The 23,123-nt window shown below is 34.6% G+C and overlaps 1 protein-coding gene across 1 annotated transcript in view; it reads left to right on the top strand.

Annotated features, from left to right (window-relative positions):
- The first annotated feature begins 11,916 nt into the window (after window positions 1-11,916).
- Window positions 11,917-23,123, top strand: part of betaTub60D (beta-Tubulin at 60D) — a 110,415-nt gene continuing 99,208 nt past the window's right edge. Inside the window, exon 1 of the mRNA XM_067772767.1 lies at window positions 11,917-12,363. Coding sequence (XP_067628868.1) covers window positions 12,307-12,363 — 57 coding nt within the window. The 5' untranslated portion in view covers window positions 11,917-12,306. The remainder of the gene's footprint in view (window positions 12,364-23,123) is intronic.

Raw genomic sequence — 23,123 nt, 5'->3', positions numbered from 1 at the left:
GACAAGTGACGTGTATAAGAGCTTGAGCGTATACGGATCACTAAATTCCGAACTAAACCGACGAATGAAAGCAAGCGTAGCATACGATTTTGCTATAGTGCCGTTGTTATGGCTCAAGAATGAAAACTTAGCATCGAAAATAGCACCCAGGTCGGATATTTCATTCAGGGTGGATAGATTAGAGTTGCGAATGGAATAGGAGGTGGGTGTGGTATTTAATATATAAATCACTATTTAATAATAAGCACTATTTATTTTTATAAAATATTTTTATTTAACCGCTCCTAAAAGTATGTTACAAAACATTTTTAAATATTTCAACCGAATGAAAATTTTTGAAAGACAATATTTTACAATTGAAAAATAAAAATTAACAAGAACAAAAAAATTCAATTTATTTAAAGTAGGTACATTTAAAGTTGAATATAAATATAACCCTACAATACTCCCCCTTCCGGAGATTTAATGTTAAATAAATTAAAAGTAACTTTCTTTTTTGTTTTTGTGTTAGGTATCTGTATTTTATCAATCATTGCTGGTTTTAAACGATCAATAGGAATAGATTTAATTTCATTGTTTATTTCAATTTTAAAGTTTTTAATATCTTTTTCAATAACTCTATAAAGACCTTCATACGGATGTTGCAAGGAATGTTTGTTTATTACACGTACAAAAACAAAATGACAATCTTTTAAATCTTTTGGAACAAAAATACCACTAGAATTTTGATGATGTTTCAAATTTGATTTAAAATTTTTAAAATGTTCACGCAAACTACTTAAAACATCCGTTGAAGTTATATTCTCTGTAGTTGAAACAAATAATTCACCAGGTAATCTTAAATTTTGTCCATAAACCATTTCATTCGGTGTTGCTGAAATATCTTCTTTAAAAATCGATCGCAAACCCATAAGTACTATTGGTAACTCTTCATACCAATCTCTGGATCCATTCCTAGCCATTATTGAAGATTTAAAAAAACGTTCTATCATTCCATTAGCTTGGGGATGATAAGGAGAAGTTGTTATTTGATGACTTCCAAGAAGTTTCGTTAATTCTGAAAACAAGTTTGAAGTAAATTGAGATCCCTGATCTGTTGTTATTTCTATTGGAACTCCAAAACGTGAAATATATTCTTTAAAAAATTTATTTACAACCGTAACTGCAGAAATATCTCTTAGTGCGAATGCCTCTGGCCAACGTGTAAATCTATCAATTATAGTTAATATGTAACGATATCCTTTTGAAACAGGTAAGGGTCCAACAATATCTAAGTGAATGTGTTCAAATCTAGATTTTGGAATTGGAATTTTCATAACTGGAGATTTTGTATGACGATGTACTTTCGATTTTTGACAACTTATACATTCTTTAGACCAAGTATTAATATCTTTATTCATTTTAGGCCAAAAATATTTCTTAACTATCAAACGACGTGTAGCTCTACTACCAGGATGTGAAATCCCATGTAACATATCAAATATTATTTTTCTTAAATTGTTTGGAATGAAAGGCCTAGAATTTTCTCCTGACACTTCGCACCATATATTAAAGTTAAGAACAGGAATTTTTATTAGTTTCAAATTTAAAAATGTTTGCTCTGAGGTAAGTTTGCTTAATTCACTGTCTTGTTGTTGTTCACTTTGTAAAATTTTTAAATTAATGTCCGAATTATTAATCGCTTCTACTTCAAACGCACGAGATAATGTATCAGCTACAACATTTTCTTGTCCTTTAATATACCTAATGTCATTTGTAAACTGAGCAATGAATTCCATATGTCTAGTCTGTCTTGGACTGCGTTCTGTTTTTGAATTTAAAGCAAATACAAGAGGCTTGTGATCTGTGAAAACTGTAAATTCACGTTCTTCTAGAAGGTAACGAAAATGTTTAATGTTCAAATAAATAGCTAATAGTTCCCTATCAAATGCACTATATTTAATTTCGGATGGAGACAATTTCTTTGAAAAGAATGCAAGTGGTTCTGACTTATTATTAAACGTTTGATGTATGACACCACCTATTGCCGTATTGGATGCATCTACATTTAAAGAAAGTTTTGCATCTTTGTTAAAATGATTTAACAATATCGCAGATGCAAATTTTTCTTTATTGCATTCGAAAGCTTTAAAAGGTGTATCGTCCCAAATTAAAATCTTGTCTCGCTTCTTATTTGTTCTATTAATTAAATCATAGATAACTGTCGTAAACTCTGCTAATTTTGGTATATATCGATGGTAATAATTAACCATACCAATAAATTTGTATGCCTGCTTAATAGATTTTGGACGATCAAAATTTCGAATGGCTAAAACTTTTTCTTCTGAGGGTCTAATTCCCGTTTCAGAAATATTATGTCCTAAAAAGTCAACATTTGTTACGCCAAAAGTATATTTACTTGGTTTTATATTTAAACCGTACTCCGTTAGACGCTGAAATAGTACGCGAAGATCTTTGAAATGTTGTTCCTCATTTTCGCTTGCCACTAAGAGATCATCAATATATGTAAAAACAAAGTCTAAATCATTAACTACTTCATTAATAAAAATATTTTCTTATTTCTTAGATTCATGTTGAAGTCATGAACATGGGGCAAAGGATAACGATCAGGAACTGTTACGACATTTAATCTTCTAAAATCTCCACAAGGACGCCAGTCATTTAACTCCTTCTTGGGTACAAGATGTAAAGGAGATGCTACTGCTGAATTAGAAGGTCTACATATCCCTGTCTTTACTAAAAAATCGAATTCAGTTTTAGCTACTTTGAATTTAATGGGATCTAAACGTCTTGGTTTAGAAAATGGCAAATTTCCTTCAGTGACTAATCTGTGAACTGTTGTATGTCTAACTGGTTGTGAATAATCTGGTTCAGAAAATAAAGAAGGAAATTCTTTTAGTAACTTTGTAAATTTGTTATCAACAGCGAAAACTTTTGGTAGCGAAACATTACAAACACATGAAATTGTGTTAACTGAAATACTTGTTATCGGATCTACTAAGCATTTGCGTTTAACATCAACTAAGAGACCATATTTACACAAAAAATCAGCACCGATAATTGGTTTAGCTATATCCGCTATTAAAAACGTGAACGGAAATTCGCGACGCAATCCTAAATTAATATTTAAAAGTTTTTTACCGTATGTCGAAATCGTTGAACCGTTAGCTGCAGTTAAAATAATATCTGATGACTTTTTCGAACTTGAAGATTTTGAAACCGGAAGCATTGAAATTTCTGCTCCACTATCTATTAAAAAATTAAGTTTGTTTGTTTTATCAAAAATAAATAAGCGACGTGTAAAGGTGTCTAAATGTCCGTTGTTTGTCGCCGTAACAACGGATAACTTTAGTTTGACGAACTATTATTTTTAAAAGCGCATGGTTGTTCGCACTTCAAAGCCTGATTACCAAACTTATAATGATACCTACAGAGCCAATTTGGGTTGTCACGAGACTTTGATCGATATCTAGAAGGACTTCTAAAATGATTCCTACTAAAAGATCGGGACCTTGAATAATTTTGACTCATCTGATTTTTAATTTCACTGATCTCTAATGACAATTTTTCAAAATTTTTGCACATCATGTTAGTTGTTTGAACCAAATTTGAAGTAATTGCATTTTCGCTTTTAGAATTTGGAAAATTACTAACTGAGGCTATTTCATTTTTATTATAAACTTCCCAAATATTATCGCCTAATTTAATTAATTCACTTATTTCATTCAAATTCGAACTAGTAAGAATAATACTTAAATTTTTGGGCAACTTCCTTATCCAAAGCTTTTTAAGAATTTCTTTGCTAAAATTGTTTCCAGAGAGTAGCACTAGAGACCGATAAAACTCAGAAGGTTTACGATCTCCCATTTCTGAATCGGATAACACTCGATCTAATTTGGCATTCTCACTTAATGAGTGCCGTTCAATTAAAATTTTCTTTAATGCAGAAAATTTGTCATTTTCAGCAGGATTTTGAATAAAATCAAGAATTGTCATAATTACATCCTGTGGAAGTGCAGTTATGACATATTCATATTTTGTCCCTTCCTGAGTAATGTTCTTTCGACTAAATTGCATTTCAGCATGGATGAACCATGCTTCAGGGCAATTAGTCCAAAATTGGGGAAGTTTTACCGATGTAGCAAAAATTTCATTATTTTGATTCACATATGGATTTGGTAAATCATTTTCATAATTTTCATTATTCAAATCAATAAGTGAATCGTTTACTTGATTTCGTGGTGTAGATGTACGTGTATATTTGATGGTGAATGAAACATTGTTAATAGAAATAACTAAAAATTATATTATAGGAAGAAATAAAAATGTCCGGAAAGGAGCGTTTATAAAACCCAAATTATTAATCTATTTTGATACATATACAGATATATATAAATAATATTAATACTAGATACAGCTCACCAAATATTTGTCGCAATGGTTTTAAAATTGATTGATGAAATTGGACAATATATTGTGCAATGGCTTTAAAATTGATTCATGAAATTAGACAATGTATTGTGCAATGGCTTTAATTGTTTTGTATTTGTAGCTTTTGTTGTTGTTGCTCTTGCAATGTTTGATTGAAAGGCTGATGTTAATGATGCAGCGGTAACGCCTGAAATAATGACAATCCAAAAATACGACGAAGACGACGTCGTGCAGTTGAAAATAAACTAATTTTATAGAAGTGAATCTAGTTGTTGGACCACCACGTCTACGTCAAATACGCGTTAGAGAGGGTTCTTGTGATGTTCACGATATATTTGGTATATATTTTCAAATTGTTTTTCAGATAATTCTTCGAGTAGTGAGGACACTTCACACTAGTTTAAAGGTACGAATTACAAAACTTTTAGCGAGTTAGAGCTGGACGTTGCAAGATGTTACGCACTTTATTTGAAAGTGAATTTAAATAAATCTCTTCGCTGGTCTTTTGTAAATCAATTAAAGTTTGTTCAAGTGCAGCACCTTTAACAATTTGTTTAAGAATTTGCTGATAAAAACGTAATAAGTTGGATATAGTAAACAGAACTATGGTATCGTTTTCGGAAGTCAATATGGTTTCCAATCGCATAATATATAACTAGGAAGAGAATAAATCGATTTTTTGCTGAACATCAACTGGTGGCGTTATTATTTCATACAGCATACAAGAATTAAAATTTGATTCGTTGTTTTTGAAGGACGGTTTTTATGTTTGGCTGGCTAGATCGCCAATGTGGTATTTAATATATAAATCACTATTTAATAATAAGCACTATTTATTTTTATAAAATATTTTTATTTAACCGCTCCTACAAGTATGTTACAAAACGTTTTTAAATATTTCAACCGAATGAAAATTTTTGAAAGACAATATTTTACAATTGAAAAATAAAAATTAACAAGAACAAAAAATATTCAATTTATTTAAAGTAGGTACATTTAAAGTTGAATATAAATATAACCCTACAGTGGGAATAGAGGAACGAGACTTCGCAAACGACACATGGAAACATTTACTAACATTAAGAAGAAGTCGATTTTTTTGACACCACAAAACAACGTTGTTTATATCATTCTGAATTCTACATGATTCAGACAGAGAACGAACAGAGGAATAAATTTTAAGATCGTCAGCGTATAGCAGACAATTGGAGAAGGAAGGTACGATTTTATCCAAGATAAAAAAGTAGAGTGAAGCCCAGATGCGCCAACTTTTCAACTAAAAGTGTGTGACTCACTTTGTCAAAGGCCTTGGAAAAGTCAGTATAAATAGTGCCAACTTGCAGGTGATCATTAAAAGCAGATGTACAGAATTCTGAAAACACGGCAAGGTTGGTAACCGTGGCCCGACCAGACATGAAGCCGCTTGGCAGTATATTCAAACAATTTAGATACGGTTGACAATTTTGAAATTGGCCTGTAGTTGGCAATATCATTTTTATTACCTTTTTTGAAAGCAGGCGTGATAGAGGTAAATTTCCAGGCATCAATAAAAACACCGGAATGAAGTGATTTATTAAAAATTATAATTAGAGGATAAGCAACAGCAGTGCAGTTTTTGAAAAGGAAAAGAACTAGTAGACGACTTAATATGCAGAATACCATGGAGCACATCATCAAGCGATAGGGAAAGTGATCCAAAATTAATTGGTGAATTGGTTATCTGGGAAATAGTTGTCATCGAGCGGCTCAGACGACTCGAAATTAGAGCTGAAAAAGTCAGCAAAAAGATTAGCAGCCTCTTGCGGGGAGGATGGACTGGTTCCATTGTAGAACACATTCGATGGTATGCTAGAATACATTCTTTTGGATTTAACAAAACGCCAAAAAGACTTTGGATATTGCTTGATGTCATATTCAAAATTGTGAACATAATCTCGGTATAAGTCCTTATTTAGGGATTTAAACTCTTTGCGATAGCGGTGTTTTCTTTATGAGAAACAGAGTAAGAAGACTTGTACCTTTTGTAAAATTTGTTTCTTAGATTATTTAACCTCTTTAATTTCGCTGTATACCAAGGTATCCTATGGCATTTCTTCCCAAAAACAGGAACATGTTTTGTACAGAATGTTTGAGTTCTATTTCTAAATACTTCAAAGCATTCCTCAGCATTGATATTAGCAAGTAAGGAGTCCCAATCTCAGGCAGCTATATCCAAATTAACATTATGCAAGTTTCCACGTTTGAAATTGAAACTTGAGCAATCACTTTTAAGCGAAACTTCACTAAAATTATAGAACTCAATAAGTATAATAAGAGGAATATGATGAATGATAGTTTTAGAAATAGGATCCAAACATTCGGTTATAGAAAGATTTATATTATCATTAACGAAAATAAGATCAAGATATCTAGAAAAACTATTGGAAAAATGGTTCACCTGAGAAAGATCTAAGCTTGCCATGTTGTCGACTACGTAAGACTCAGGAAAATTAATTACAGTTTTTGGAAAGAATGTAAAGTTGTTATCACAGGAAATCCACTCTAAATTACTTAAATTAAAATTACCCAGAATGCAGAAATTACAATTAGAATTCTTAGAAATGTTGTCCACGTGCATTTCATAGATGGCGTCAGCGCTTGCCGGCGGTATGTAGGAAGCACAGATTAGGAGATCAGACGCACCACTTTGATAACCATAATGTAAAAACACTGTCTATGTGTTCATGGGTCCACTAATCAACAGCTTTTATTTGTTATCCATATTCTATAAACACATTCTGGGGCACCCGGGTCCACGTTTTGGCCTATATTTTGAGGCCCTAATCACCCAGGGGTATGGAAATTACCCTCTACTAAAGCACTCATCAACAGCTTTCATTTGTTATCCATATTCTATAAACACATTCTGGGGCACCCGGGTCCACGTTTTGGCCTATATTTTGAGGCCCTAATCACCCAGGGGTATGGAAATTACCCTCTACTAAAGCACTCATCAACAGCTTTCATATGATATCCATATTCTAGAAACAAATTCTAGGGTCCACGTTTTGGCCTATATCTCGAGACCCTGTGCGTCGATCGCAACCACACCTATGTGCAAACCACCGCGTGAGGTATACACAACTTGTGTCAAAGTTTGAATAAAATCGAAGGGCGCATCTCTCCAAACACCGACTGCAAACTAACAGACATTTTAGGCTTTCTTTTTATACATATATAAGACATAGATGCGTTCAACGCATTCTTATGCGTGCCAGTAATATCGCCACAATCACGCAATATCTAGCGTTTATAAAAATGAATGAACTTCAGACTTGGCAATTGAAGTTTATTTCGCCTTGCCCATTCACGTACAAAATTTTGCAAGTCACTGTTATAAGCATTCTTACTATACAAGAAATATACTTGCTAACATATTTTTAACTATGGAAAATGTTAGAAAAGTTAACAACGAATGGGAAAAATAATTACACTTGCGACGTGTGAAACCACCCTTAGCCAAAGCAAATGTCGAATTCTTCTCCTTATGCTTGCTACAAAAGTTGTGAGTTGGCTACTTTTTCATGTCAGAAGGCGCCAGTATCCCTCGATTTGCCGTTCTCCATAAAAATACGTGCAATCTTTTAATTTTGCATAAGATTGTGTTAAACGCATCCAAAAGAAAAACTGCTTATGCAACGGGGCTTGAAGTCATACATATGCAGCTTTGTATCGTCTACTAACTACGTTGGATAGACCGCTACGAGTGGTGTTCATAACATTAGAAAATTTTCTGATCCAATGCCTACTAGAATAATACGTAACATTTGAAACATTGTGTACAAAACAAGTGTGATGTCTTATCCGTCAACTGTCTGACAGGATGTTCAATATGGCGACGCACACGGTCGGCTATCTTCGGCGGGTGATATAACGAGACACGATAGCCACTTTATTACATTATTTTTGTAATTTTGACGCCTATACAGAAGATATCAGTCCTATCCCCAATGTTTGGAAACACCATATATGGTCTTTCCTACAATATCTATAAAATAATTTAAAAAAAATTTTATTTAAACGGTTTTATTGAAAACAATACTTATATGAAGTAATAATAATACTAAAAGCTAGAAAATAATTAGGTAGGTCCTAGGTACTAGCCATCACACTCCTCACCAATGTAGGGCGTTGAGCAGACAATTAAATAAAAGCGTTGGGCGCGTGAAATTTCTAAAAATGTGAGGAGTATCATAACCTGAATAAGGTTAAGTTGGTCTTACTTATGACTATCAATAGAAATTTTACGCGTCCAAGGCTTTTATTTAATTGTTTTATCAATGCCCTGGATTGGTGAGGAGTGTGATGACTAGTACCTAGGACCTACCTAATTATTTTCTAGCTTTTGGTATTATTATTACTTCATGAAAGTATTGTTTTTTATAAAACCGTTTAACTAAAAATTTTTTTTTAATTATTTTATTTTCAAGTTTTCAGTCTTCATTTAATTGCCTATTATTTCTCATTCTGTTTAGTTCATTTAGTGACTCATTATTACAAGGACTCTTTCCTTTCAATTTTGCCTCAATACATAATCCTTCCAAAGACCTTACTCGACTCTGCCCCACGTATGCTTGTCCCTTGAACTCCAAACTATTTTTATGTCACTTCTACCGGACTGTATGTAATATTTGTTCCAAATATGAGGCAAATCGGACATCATAGGTCGCTTCCTATTCATGTATGTGCCACGCCCATTGTCTAAGATTTTACTAATTGTCTATACTGCGTCGTAAGTTTAACCCACCTACCAAGTTGCATCGCTTTATCCGTCCTTGGTAATTAATTATCGCAGTTTTTCGGTTTTTCGAAATTTTCGATCTCGAAAAGGTGAGCGCACATACCAAATTTCATCAAGATACCTCAAAATTTACTCAAGTTATCGTGTTTACGGACGAACATGGCTAAATGAATTTCTTTTTTCGGCCAGATCATTTTCATATATAGAAGTTTATATCTATCTCGATTAGTTTATGCCGTTACAGGGTACCATTATGCGAAAAAAGTAGACAGAAATACCAAAAATTTTTGTTTACGATTTTTTTGAATATCTCGACCCTTGCGCCACCTAGCGGCGATTTTTTGCATAGGTCGCTTTCCATTCTTGTATGTATTATGTGTTCCAAATATGAGCCAAATCGGACCACAAATACGATTTTTGTGAATATCTCGATCCTTGCGCAAACTAGCGGCGATTCCTTTTCATAGGTCGCTTTCTATTCTTGTATGTATTATGTGTTCCAAATATGAGCCAAATCGGACCACAAATGCGATTTTTGTGAATATCTCGATCCTTGAGCCATCTAGCGGCGGTTCCTTTTCATAGGTCGCTTTCTATTCTTGTATGTAGTATGTGTTCCAAATATGAGCCAAATCGGACAGCAAATACGATTTTAGTGAATATCTCGGTCCTTGCGCCACCTAGCGGCGATTTTTTTCTTATTATTGCATTGTCATCGGGTTCTGAACTATATTCCAAGTTTCAAGCTTGTAGCTTATCGGGAAGTTACTTAAATTTTAATTACAAAATTCGTTCACAACGGCCGTGCACGGCTGCCAAGTCAACCTAAATAAAACCGCTTAAAAAAATTAATTTTGTTGACATGATAGAAAAAATTAAAAAATTTACACATTGCGCATGTTAAGACTTGAACTCGAGTTCACATACATTCATGCTGGCTTTATATAAGGCGGATGCACCTATCCATAGTTATTTTATTTACAAATACTTACATAAATGGTCACTCTTTTGTCTGTATGTTTCGTGCAAAGCGTAGTTACTCCGAAGGAGATGTTCTGTGTTAACTCCTAATACAGTCGTAAATTAGTAGAAAATATAGTAACGCGCCGAAGCCGATATTTATGCCATTAGCGGCGGCGGCGTATATCTCTAATTCTTGTCAGCAACTGAGCTTGAAAAAATTTTGTTTGCAACGTCCCCCAGTTACTTCAAAATACATCACCTTTTGTGTGACGGCCGACGTGGTGTGATGGTAGCGTGCTCCGCCTACCACACGAAAGTCCTGGGTTTAGGTCCCGGGTAAAGCAACATCGAAAATTTAGAAAATGTTTTTCTACGCTTGGTCGCCCCTCGGCTGTGATTTGGCAAAACACTTCGAGTATATTTCTGCCATGAAAAGCCTATCAGTAAAAAATTGTCTGTCTCGCAGTCGGCATAAAACATGGGACCTATGTACCGCCAATTTGTAGGAAACGTTAAAAATTGGAAGAGAAGCTGAAATTGTGCCCATCTTTCAATACTCATCTCTGAGGAGATCAAATATTATAAAAATAAATTTTCTACACCCTGTAAAAGCAGCGAAATTTGGTTTTTGTCTGTGTTTTCCAAGAGAATTCAGTACCAGGTTGAGTTCTCTAAAACCTGAACGTGAATTAAAATGAGTTATAAAGAAAAAACTAATTTCGCTGATCAATTTTTCAAATCTTGACGAAGTATTTGAAAATGGGGAGCATATTCTATTTTTTTAATGATACGCTCTAATGCACTATTTGCTTCCATAGATGCGCATAAAAAGCGCATTAAAGCGAATACGTTTTCCTCTTGGGCAATGTACTGCACACATACATACATACCTAGGTATGTACCCCGCAAAAAATGGGATTAGTCTAGGCTGAATCCGGGATGAGTCGCAAAGGAGTTTGCGACAAATGCCAGTTTTGATATCTTTGTATGAGTTGAACTGTTCCCTTTTGTTTGAGCATGTGTTATGCAGAAACTAATTTTACTAATTTATAACCGAAAGGGGTCGATAGGAACAACCCCCTTTGTACCCATAAAGGAACATGTGAAGCCTAGTCCCTTTTCAGTTCAATAAGGACTCAAATGGGGCTCAGTCGCTGTTTTCATGGCAGAAACACAATCGGGTTTGCCAAGCCACCAAATCTATTTGATGTAAGTTGTTTGCCCGCTTTTCAAAAAGGATAAAACAATATTCTCCGGCGTAGTCGTTAAGTCCTAGTAATTTAGGTTCACATTTTTCTTAAATAATTCGATTCAATCACCTGTAATCTTTTTTCTTTCACTCATGCCGTTCTTTTTAATATTTCTTAAAATGGGCTACATAGATTTCAAACTGACTGATCGCAACTGTTCTCGAAAGGGACTAAAGGGGATCAATTATGGCCAAATGTAGACAAAAGAGACAATCGGAGACCAATCACTTTAGGGATTAATCGCACGATTTTTTGCAGGGAATGTATATCTTTAACTCTCAATTATAAGCAAAACAAAATGTGATCATCTCCACCACCCAACCCAAAGTATATATTGTATTTATGTACATATGCATGTATGCATACGCTTAATTACATACATACTTTGTGTACTCGCCCATTATATGACGCATGTGGCGTGCGGCGAACTCCGTCTGCACATTTGCCGGCAACCGGCAAATGCTACTTGCAAGCTTAGCGCACTCCCCAAACGATCAGTTCAGTTTCGTACGTCAAGTTGTTACCAAGTGCTTGGTCCCGCAAACACGCTCAGAACAATTAAAGCAAACTGCAGATTAATTCCACAATTTGTTGATTAGAAAAGGCAAAGTTTTGTTTGTGAGGAGGATATACGAGAATTGTAAACGTTTATACAAAAATATTAAGTGCGGGAGAAATATTTTGAACTAATTTATCGTTACTTAGTGATCTTAAAAAATTCTTTCAATTTGAGCAACACAAAAGAAAACCATTTGAAAAGAGCACAAAGGGATATTTAATAACAGTTCCGAATTTCTCAACAAACAAAAAAACAAAGCCAATTACCACACCAAATTCGCGTGTTTCAAATAAAAACTTACAAAAACTTACATCAACAACAAAATGAGGGAAATTGTGCACTTACAGGCCGGTCAATGTGGCAATCAGATTGGTGCTAAGGTAAGTTGGATTATATCAAACTGCATTTTAATGCCGAATAGAACATTCATCCAAGCCTCAACTCAACCGAATCGTAAGCGTTCGGTCGGGTTTCATATTTTCACTTTGTCAGCGGTGATAAAGATATGAGCAAACATTTTTTACTTCATTGCAATTTAATTTCTGTAAAGCTTGAGTTTACTTAAAGCCCCGTCAGATAAGCAGTTTTTCATATAGATGCGTTTAACTCAATCTTATGCACCATGAGTAGATTGTACGTATTTTAATGGGGAACAGTAAATTGAGCGACACTGGCGTTATCTGATATGAAAAAGTAACCAAATTGCAACTTTTGTTGCAAGCAAAACAAGAGAAGAAGAATTTGACAATTGCTTTGGCTAAGGGTGCTGGCACACTTTGGAAGTGAAATTATTTTTCCACTCGTGGTAACTTTTCTAACATTATTAGCAAATGAATACGACACAAAATATTTTAGTAAATATTTTTGTTGTATAGGGAGAATGTTTATTACAGTGCTTACCGAAATTTTGTATGTGAATGGGCAAGGCGAAATAAACTTCAATTGCCAAGTCTGAAGTTTCTTCATATTTATAAACGCATCATCTTGGTTGATTGTGGCCAATGTTACTGGAATGTATAAGCTTGTGTTAGACGCATCTTTATGAACAATTTCGGTGTGCCGCGGCCTTTAGTTATTTTTTTTCATCGCATTCTCTTGAAATGTTTGATGCATTTTGAACGCAAAATTGTCCAGCAGTTACTGTTGCATTTATTGTTGCTTTTGCTTTAGATAATTGTTTTATTTTGGTATAGTTTCTTTCGCTGCAAATTTTTTATGCACAAAAGAGCATTAGAGTGTCTGTTACTTCCAAAGTTTTTTGTTTTTATCAGATGATAAACTTGAGGCTATCAAGGCATTTCCATTCGCTTTTTTTTTTAGCACAAGAAAATATATTTGTTAGACCAATTTTACGCATGCACTAATATACAATAAATCCACAATAGTTAATTTACGCGTTCGCATATGTCCCATCCATAGGAACTAGATTTTGAGCTATCAAGTATTCGCGGTCAGCGGTTTTTTCGTGTTTCCATTTAGAGATAGCACCGTAGAGATGGTTCTAGATCTAGCAAAGAAAATCTCAAAATTGTGTTCATACATAAGAACCGATTATCGCTGAACTGTATTTTGGGAAAAGTGTGAGACATGTTGTTATATAACACCCTCCGGCAAAATACAAATTGTTTTCAGAAGAGGATAGGATGCATTTAATGTTACTGATAAAAATTAAAATTAATTTCTCATTAACTTCGCTCGTATGGTAGGCAATTTTATAGCAAATTTAACTGAAGTACAAACAATTTTAAATAGAAATGATTTTACTGTGATTTTTCTGAAGCTCATTAAAACTTTTAGAATAAAAATTTTTCATATGGGTGTTTCCAACGTTACGGACGTCCTGGCACACTTTTTTGGGTATAAAAACTATAGTACCTGGTCAATGGATCAGAAACTTTTCTTTTGTTAGAAACGACAGTCACAATTATTTGTCATAAGCGATACACAGCTACTTTATGGCGACCTAAAGTTCTTGTTCGACCTTCCGAAGATGTATCTCATATTTGTTTTCTTAGAATTTAGCGAAGTATTTTATGCTGCATAAAAATTGTGTAAGAATGATGAATGACGAAATGCAGCGATATGGTATGTTCATATTTTATTGTTAATGTGGAAATTATGTCGAAAATGCATTCATTCTTGCAGAATTAATTTTTCAACTCCGTCACACAAATATGAGAAAATTGTTTCGAATAAATTTATAAAGAAATAAGTGAGAACTTTCTATAAGCGATCAGACTTTCCGGTTTTTTACTACTACTCAAAATCTCAGTTAAGCATTCTCGATGAAAAAAATTTAAGAAAATCTTCCTTCAAGTCAATCAAAAGTTGTTTAGAAATAAGAAATTACTACTCACATAATTGAAATTTTCCTCAATTTAAAGAACATTTTCTTAGGAAATGTTTTCCTCATTTTAGGTAAAAGTTTTTTTCATTCTGCTACAGTTAATGGTTCTTGAAAAACAATTAAGTTTTAGAGTTACATCTGCTTACAATGGAACGTGCGATATTACTTTTTAGGAAGTACATTTAGAATGGAGGCACGCACATCATTGAGCCATGCGGCTCCGCTTGGTATGAACGCACTTTAAATCCTAAAGGTTTGGAAACAAAGGGGGATCATCCTATTGGGAGTTCGTTGTATCAGGCAGTTGTCTATGGCAAATATAAGGAGATTTCGGAATGTGTTAATTAAAAAAAATAACATTTTGCTAGAACATTTAATTAAAGTAAATGTGTGCAAAAAAACTACTTGGTATATAACGTACACCCTAATGCTCATATATGGCCATAGCAAATGTAGAATTTCAGAAGTCAAACTGCGTTAAACAAATTTTTGGTAAATTGCAAAAATCCAGTTTTGCCAGCGGGTTTCCTTAGCAATTTTCGAATCTGTCAACGTGCAAGAAATGGGCGCATTTTTGGGTAGTATGTTTTGACATTTGAACATACAAATATAGGTACATATGTACATAAAATGATGATATCTCAAATGTTCAAATGTTGCTGCTACATATTATATATATTTGAATTGTACACAAGTATAAAGCCTGATTATAATAAATTAAGTAATTGTGTTGATGACGTCAGTCCTTCTGTAGATCAATGTCAAGGATAAATATTTACGTTTTTAATTCGATGAAAATATCCAAATAATAATTATGATAAAACAGCTTACAAGTCTCTCACGCTTCCGTTTCGTATTGAGTAGATATGAGTTCAATTATACGCCAGCATGGGTTTACACTCAATTTTGTTCTTAAGGATCACATCCTATAATTATTCCCCCTATATGTGCATACTTATGTACAAATAGTTTATATACATTTCAAGTTTTGTTTTCGATTAAAATGAATAATAATACTGCTAATTTTAATAAACTTAACATTAAACAAAACATTGAGTTTTCTAACTTTATTTATTTGTGAATGTTCATTCATAACGACATTAATTCATAAAATGATCAGCGATTAAGGGTCCAGACTCTATAAGATGTTGTCGGCAGTTACACCTTTCTTCACAATAAATGACGTCACTTGAAAACATAAAGGAAGCCTAAAAATATTGCACAATTTTTTTGAACGATGTGAGGGTTCTACTTCCCCCAATGTCACCGGCAAGTGTAGACCTCATATGATATTGACATAGTAAATTACGCTAAGGCTTGTTTCCGAACGAACAATAATAGCATGGTCTTTGTTCGTCGAGAGTGGAATAGAAGTCTTTATTCACTACTTCGTCCGAATAGCAAGCACAGCGCTGCGTCTCAAATGGGCAAAAGTATGTTTTATATATGTAACTGTCAGAAGTGACGTGACCAGTTAGTCTATTAAAGTTAGGTAAAAAAAGTGCACTTTTTTCTAAAATCTGCTGACTTTATTAATTTGTTTGCTAACGATTCTGCAGTTCTAACATAGAAAAGGGGACTAAAGGGAAGAGATAATTTAAACCTAATCTTATCATGGAATGAAAATGAAAACAAAAAATACAGCCGCAAATTGAATTTGACTGTTGTTTGTATGCAAACTGCAGGTTCCAGAAATAATACATTTCTCAAAAGAATTGCTCCACAATTGTAATAGACGTCCGCTGGCTGCCTTAGAGTATATTAATAGATTGTACTATGTACTATTGTACTATGACCACCGTGGTGTGATGGTAGCGTGCTCCGCCTACCACACCGTATGCCCTGGGTTCAAACCCCGGTCAAAGCAACATCAAATTTTTAGAAATAAGATTTTTCTTTTAGAAGAAAATTTTTCTAAGCGGAGTCGCCCCTCGGCAGTGTTTGGCAAGCGCTCCGGGTGTATTTCTGTCATGAAAAGCTCTCAGTGAAAACTCATCTGCCTTGCAGATGCCGTTCGGAGTCGGCATAAAACATGTAGGTTCCGTCCGGCCAATTTGTAGGGAAAATCAAGAGGAGCACGACGCAAATTGGAAGAGAAGCTCGGCCTTAGATCTCTTCGGAGGCTATCGCGCCTCACATTTATTTTTATTTTTTACTATGTAGTACGGCCAAAACATATCATCGATGCCTTTGCAAAACCTCCTATGGCAGATTTGAACAAAACCGCCTTTTTGACTAAATTTAATTTCCACCAAACCTAAATTCCATGTTTGACAGTTTTTTGCTGACTTCTAAAACACGTCCAAAAATGTCGATATATTTGTCAAAAGATTCGCTGTGATCTCGGGATCAATAATCGTGCTCCTTAATGGTGCTAATTACTGGAACGTACCGTATCTATACCTGGCAAAGGACCGTCAACACTAATAAGACTTCGTAAAACCTTTATTTATTTCTGTCAACAAATGTTTTGCATAACATAATTGAAAACAAGTAAGGAAGGCTAAGTTCGGGTGTAATCGAACATTACATACTCAGTTGAGAGCTGTGGAGACAAAGTAAGGGAAAATCACCATGTTGTAAAAAGAACCTATGGTAACCCTGGAATGTGTTTGTATGACATGTGTATCAAATGGAAGGTATTAAAGAGTATTTTAAGAGGAAGTGCGCCATAGTTCTATAGATGGACGCCATTTAGGGATATCGCCATAAAGGTGGAATAGGCCTGACTCTAGAATTTGTTTGTACGATATGGGTATCAAATGAAATGTGTTAATGATAATTTTAAAAGGGAGTAGTCCTAAGTTCTTTAGGTGGACGCCTTTTCGAGATATCGCCATAAAGGTGGACCAGGGGTGACTCTAGAATTTATTTTGTACGATATGCGTATCAAATGAAAGGTATTAATGATTATTTTAAAATGGCGTGGGCCTAAGTTCTATAGATGGACGCTTTTTCGAGATATCGTCATAAAGATGGACCAGGGGTGACTCTAGAATTTGTTTGTACGATATGAGTATCAAATGAAAGGTGTTAATGAGTATTTTGAGAGGGCGTGGGCATTAGTTCTATATGTGGACGCCTTTTCGAAATATCGCCATAAAGGTGGACCAGGGGTGACTCTAGAATTTGTTTGTACGATATGGGTATCAAATGAAAGGTGTTAATGAGTATTTTATAAGGGAGTGGGCCTTAGTTCTATAGGTGGACGCCTTTTCGAGATATCGCCATAAAGGTGGACCAAGGGCGACTCTAGAATTTGTTTGTACGATATGGGTATCAAATGAAAGGTGTTAATAAGTATTTTAAACGGGCGTGAGCCTTAGTTCTATAGGTGGACGCCTTTTCGAGATATCGCCATAAAGGTGGACCAGGGGTGACTCTAGAATTTGTTTGTACGATATGGGTATCAAATGAAAGGTGTTAATGAGTATTTTAAAAGGGATTGGGCCTTAGTTCTATAGGTGGACGCCTTTTCGAGATATCGCCATAAAGGTGGACCAGGGGTGACTCTAGAATTTGTTTGTACGATATGGGTATCAAATGAAAGGTGTTAATGAGTATTTTAAAAGGGCGTGGAGCTTAGTTCTATAGGTGGACGCCTTTTCGAGATATCGCCATAAAGGTGGACCAGGGGTGAGTCTAGAATTTGTTTGTACGATATGGGTATCAAATGAAAGGTGTTAATGAGTAATTTAAAAGGGAGTGGGCCTTAGTTCTATAGGTGGATGCCTTTTCGAGATATCGCCATAAAGGTGGGCCAGGGGTGACTCTAGAATTTTTTTGTACGATATGGGTATCAAATGAAAGGTGTTAATGAGTATTTTAAAAAGGAGTGGGCCTTAGTTCTATATGTGGACGCCTTTTCGAGATATCGCCATAAAGATGGACCAGGGGTGACTCTAGAATTTGTTTGTACGATATGAGTATCAAATGAAAGGTGTTAATGAGTATTTTAAGAGGGCGTGGGCCTTAGTTCTATATATGGATGCCTTTTCGAGATATCGCCATAAAGGTGGACCAAGGGTGACTCTAGAATTTGTTTGTACTATATGGGTATCAAATGAAAGGTGTTAATGAGTATTTTAAAAGGTCGTGGGCCTTAGTTCTATAGGTGGACGCCTTTTCGAGATATCGCCATAAAGGTGGACCAGGGGTGACTCTAGAATTTGTTTGTACAATATGGTTATCAAACGAAAGGTGTTAATAAGTGTTTTAAAAGGGAGTGGGCCTTAGTTCTATGGGTGGACGCCTTTTCGGGATATCGCCATAAACGTGGACCAGGGGTGACTCTAGAATGCGTTTGTACAATATGGGTATCAAATGAAAGGTGTTAATGAGTATTTTAAAAGGGCGTGGGCCTTAGTTCTATAGGTGGACGCCTTTTCGAGATATCGCCATAAAGGTCGCCAGGGGTGCCTCTAGAATCTGTTTGTACGATATGGGTATCAAATTAAAGGTATTAATAAGGGTTTTGAAAGGGAGTCGCCCTTAGTTGTATATGTGAAGGCGTTTTCGAGATATCGACCAAAATGTGGACCAGGGTGATCCAGAACATCATCTGTCGGGTACCGCTAATTTATTTATATATGTAATACCACGAACAGTATTCCTTCCAAGATTCCAAGGGCTTTTTATTTCGCCCTGCAACACTTTTTCATTTTCTTCTACTTAATATGGTAGGTGTCACACCCATTTTACCAAGTTTTTTTCTAAAGTTATATTTTGCGTCAATAGACCAATACAATTACAATGTTTCATCCCTTTTTTCGTATTTGGCATATAATTATGGCATTTTTTTCATTTTTCGTAATTTTCGATATCGAAAAAGTGGGCGTGGTCATAGTCGGATTTCGGCCATTTTTTACACCAATACAAAGTGAGTTCAGATAAGTACGTGAACTGAGTTTAGTAAAGATATATCGATTTTTGCTCAAGTTATCGTGTTAACGGCCGAGCGGAAGGACAGACGGTCGACTGTGTATAAAAACTGGGCGTGGCTTCAACCGATTTCGCCCTTTTTCACAGAAAACAGTTATCGTCCTAGAATCTAAGCCTCTACCAAATTTCACAAGGATTGGTAAATTTTTGTTCGACTTATGGCATTAAAAATATCCTAGACAAATTAAATGAAAAAGGGCGGAGCTACGCCCATTTTGAAATTTTCTTTTATTTTTGTATTTTATTGCACCATATCATTACTGGAGTTGAATGTTGACATAATTTACTTATATACTGTAAAGATATTAACTTTTCTTTTAAAATTTGATTTAAAAAAAAAAATTTTTAAAAAGTGGGCGTGTTCGTTCTCCGATTTTGCTAATTTTTATTAAGCAGACATATAGTAATAAAATTTCACTAGTTTTCTATTCTGCGTCATAATTTCAACTCACCTACCGAGTTTCATCGCTTAATCCGTATTTGGTAATGAATTATCGCACTTTTTCGATTTTTCTAAATTTTCGATATCGAAAAAGTGGGCATGGTTATTGTCCGATATCGTTCATTTTAAATAGCGATCTGAGATGAGTGCCAAGAAACCTACATACCAGATTTCATCAAGATACCTCAAAATTTACTCAAGTTATCGTGTTAACGGACAGACGGACGGACGGAAGGACATGGCTCAATCGAATTTTTTTTCGATACTGATGATTTTGATATATGGAAGTATATATCTATCTCGATTCCTTTATACCTGTACAACCAACCGTTATCCAATCAAAGTTAATATACTCTGTGAGCTCTGCTCAACTGAGTATAAACACCGAGTTTGGATTTGCTGGACGTTTTTTTCGTTACAACTTTTTGCAGTGAAGCGAAAGTATTTTTTTTAAAAATGCAATAATATTTAGTTTATACAAACTTTGAAATGCTTATGCGTTTCCTGTTCTCCTCTTAACTTAACTGAAAGTGTCGAAAAAATGTTTTTGGACTCTTTAATTTCACCCCTTTTTTAGCTAACAAAAATTGATATTTAAGTTTACAATTTCTGATGTGTTTGCTTGGAGTTCGATGACTGTGACTCATGGATTTGCAATGTGTCCTTAGATGGTTTTGTGAAATCAACGATACGTATGAACATATATTTGTCTATATTTTGGTTTTACATATTTATTCTTAGCAGACAATTACTTATCACTATAGCCAAGCAGCAACGGATGTGTTCGCATACATACATGTATATCCATTAGGATGCGTCTTTTTTTACAACCCAAATCTCGCTCCCACACTAAAAATGCCCGAATCGAATATTTAATGTTGTTGTGTCATTTTTTTAATTGTTGTAGCGGCGGACGTGGACAATCACACCGGAAATGAATCCGAAACGCCCCGGTACTGCACCTTCTGGTGCCAGTCCGACTGGCTCAGGAAAAAAATTTTTGTATGTAGATTTGTATACACTATGTATTCACTGATCTTATAAGGCTTTCAAATGCGAATAAAAAGCACGTGCTGTAAGGAAAAACAATTTAAGTTGACTAACTTAATCGTTATTTTGGCGAATTTTTTAAAGCCATTCAAGATTGATTTTTGTTCTTTTAAATGCCTTTTTACTCAACCAAGCATAGTTATGAAAAAATACACTGCTTCAGACACTCCTCAGGATATGTGCAAGAGGAGTATGCTAATGTCGACTAAAGACCACAAATCTAGAATTTCTTCATACATATGAGGGGAGTTACAAAAGTTTGCTTACCTTACCATATTTTACTTATTTATCTCATATTTAAAGACGTTCGATATTTTATGCATGGATTGATATATTTGATACAGACTTCTTAGTCCGATTATATAGGTAAACTTTCAAGATTTAATGTTAAATCTTTTCATATACATACTGGATGATTGTCTCCACACAGGGATTAAGGCTTCTGAAAACACTTAAAATTAAATCTTGAAAGTTGTTTCATACCTACAAAACTGAATCTCAGAACGCAGTAGGTGATACAAATAGTATTGCACAATCTATACAACATTTTGGGCATGGCAACCTCCAACTTTTTTTATAATATGCCATTTTTATATCTTTCATGAAAATAAAATGGTTTGAATCCCAAATGTATACCCTTAGAGGAGAAGAGATAGACCCAACCATAAGTATACCAAAATTATCAGGATGACGATCTGAGTTGGTTTAGCCCCGTCCGTCTGTATACTTGAACGTAAACTTGCCCCTAAATATATGAGATGTCTTGATGAAATTTTGCGAGCGGATATATTTTGTTATCCGATTAGAATTTCATCGAACCGGACCGGATCGAACCACTACAGCATGCATGCTTTTCACAGCCGATTTTTTAGAAAAGAGGTTTTTTGCCTTTTTTGTTCAATTTGCCAGATAGAAAGCTTAAAATTTCACCAGATGCTTATGTTATAGCACGTATTTTTCTCTGACAGAATGGTAGTGATCGGTCGTATATATAGTATATATTTACCTATGCAACCTCTCTGAATGAAGTCTCCAAATAGTGATACACCTAAAGTGCCAAATAAGTACTAGTTCGTTAATAACTACATAGATTTTCTTCAATTATAATATCGGCAGGTTGGATTTTTATACTTCATATTTAACATATACATATATATATATATATATATATATTTGTGAAATAGGCCACCAACAAAAGAACTGCTTGGACTATGAGTATCTTTTTGCAGACACTTTCCCACCGGTTCGGAACTATCGAAAAACCATCTCGGAGCCAATGAAAAAGTACCAAGAAAAGAACTGGACCTAAACTGTGAAATTTTACACTTGTTCGGAACTATCGAAAAAGTGGCAATAATTACTAGTTCTAAAGTAGAAATTTGTATCTAGTTCGAAACTAGTGGAAAGATAATGCAGCGGGGACAACTTCCATTGCCTAGAACATCGTCATATTAAATTCGCCAGTTCAAAGCATGTAAAATAGATGGGTAGCGATTTAGTAGTGGTTCCAGATTAACTAGAAGCGCACCACTTTTTAACTAGAGATTTTCCACAGAGCTATTGTTCAGATAAGAGGTTCATCGTCATAGCTTTCTCAGGAAAGAAACGAGAAACTCTGTGTGAGGATTACCCAAACTGGTGAAATCGAAAGAGTAAAGGCTCAATTCAACCGATATTTCAGTCAATTTTTTATCCAACGTAAATAGCTATTGAATCACCTTGCAAAAAATAGTAACGGCTTAATTCAACAGATATTTCAGTCAATTTATATCCAACGTAAATAGCTATTGAATCACCTTGCACAAATTGTTGATACTGAATCAACACTTTTTACAGTCAAATGAACAAACAAACAAAAAATAATTAAATAGAAGCCACAGCTCTGTTAGAAACAATAAACAATTTTCTCTCTAAGGATTTTGATGTTGCTTTTCCAGGCCTTGATCCCAGGATTTTCGGCGTAATAGGCGTAGCACGCTACCAGCCCAACAAAATGGTCGCCTAGCTCTGATATGCTAACAAAAAATTATAAATGTCATCCTAAAAATATCAATGAAAAGGGTTAAAAAATAACGGTGGCTGTTGATATTACAAAGATTTTTTCTTTGAACAGAAAAACCAGTTAGATTGGCTGAATATATGTCATTTTTACAGAAATCTGATTCGTTGATTTTACCAGTTTCATTTCTTCCGGTGTTTAATAAATATACATATTACAATCTACAAAAACTAATTTTTTATATTTTTTGATGAGAATTAATGATCCTTTCCTTTGTTTTTTGCATTCAAATAAAATTTGGCCCATAACATTCTCTCAGTTTAACTTACCAATACTGAGGGGCAAACCAACATGTAAGTCA

This window comes from Eurosta solidaginis, chromosome 3 (assembly GCF_040869045.1).
Source record: "Eurosta solidaginis isolate ZX-2024a chromosome 3, ASM4086904v1, whole genome shotgun sequence".
NCBI classification, from domain to species: Eukaryota; Metazoa; Arthropoda; class Insecta; order Diptera; family Tephritidae; genus Eurosta; species Eurosta solidaginis.
This window is presented reverse-complemented; position numbering and strand designations above follow the sequence as displayed.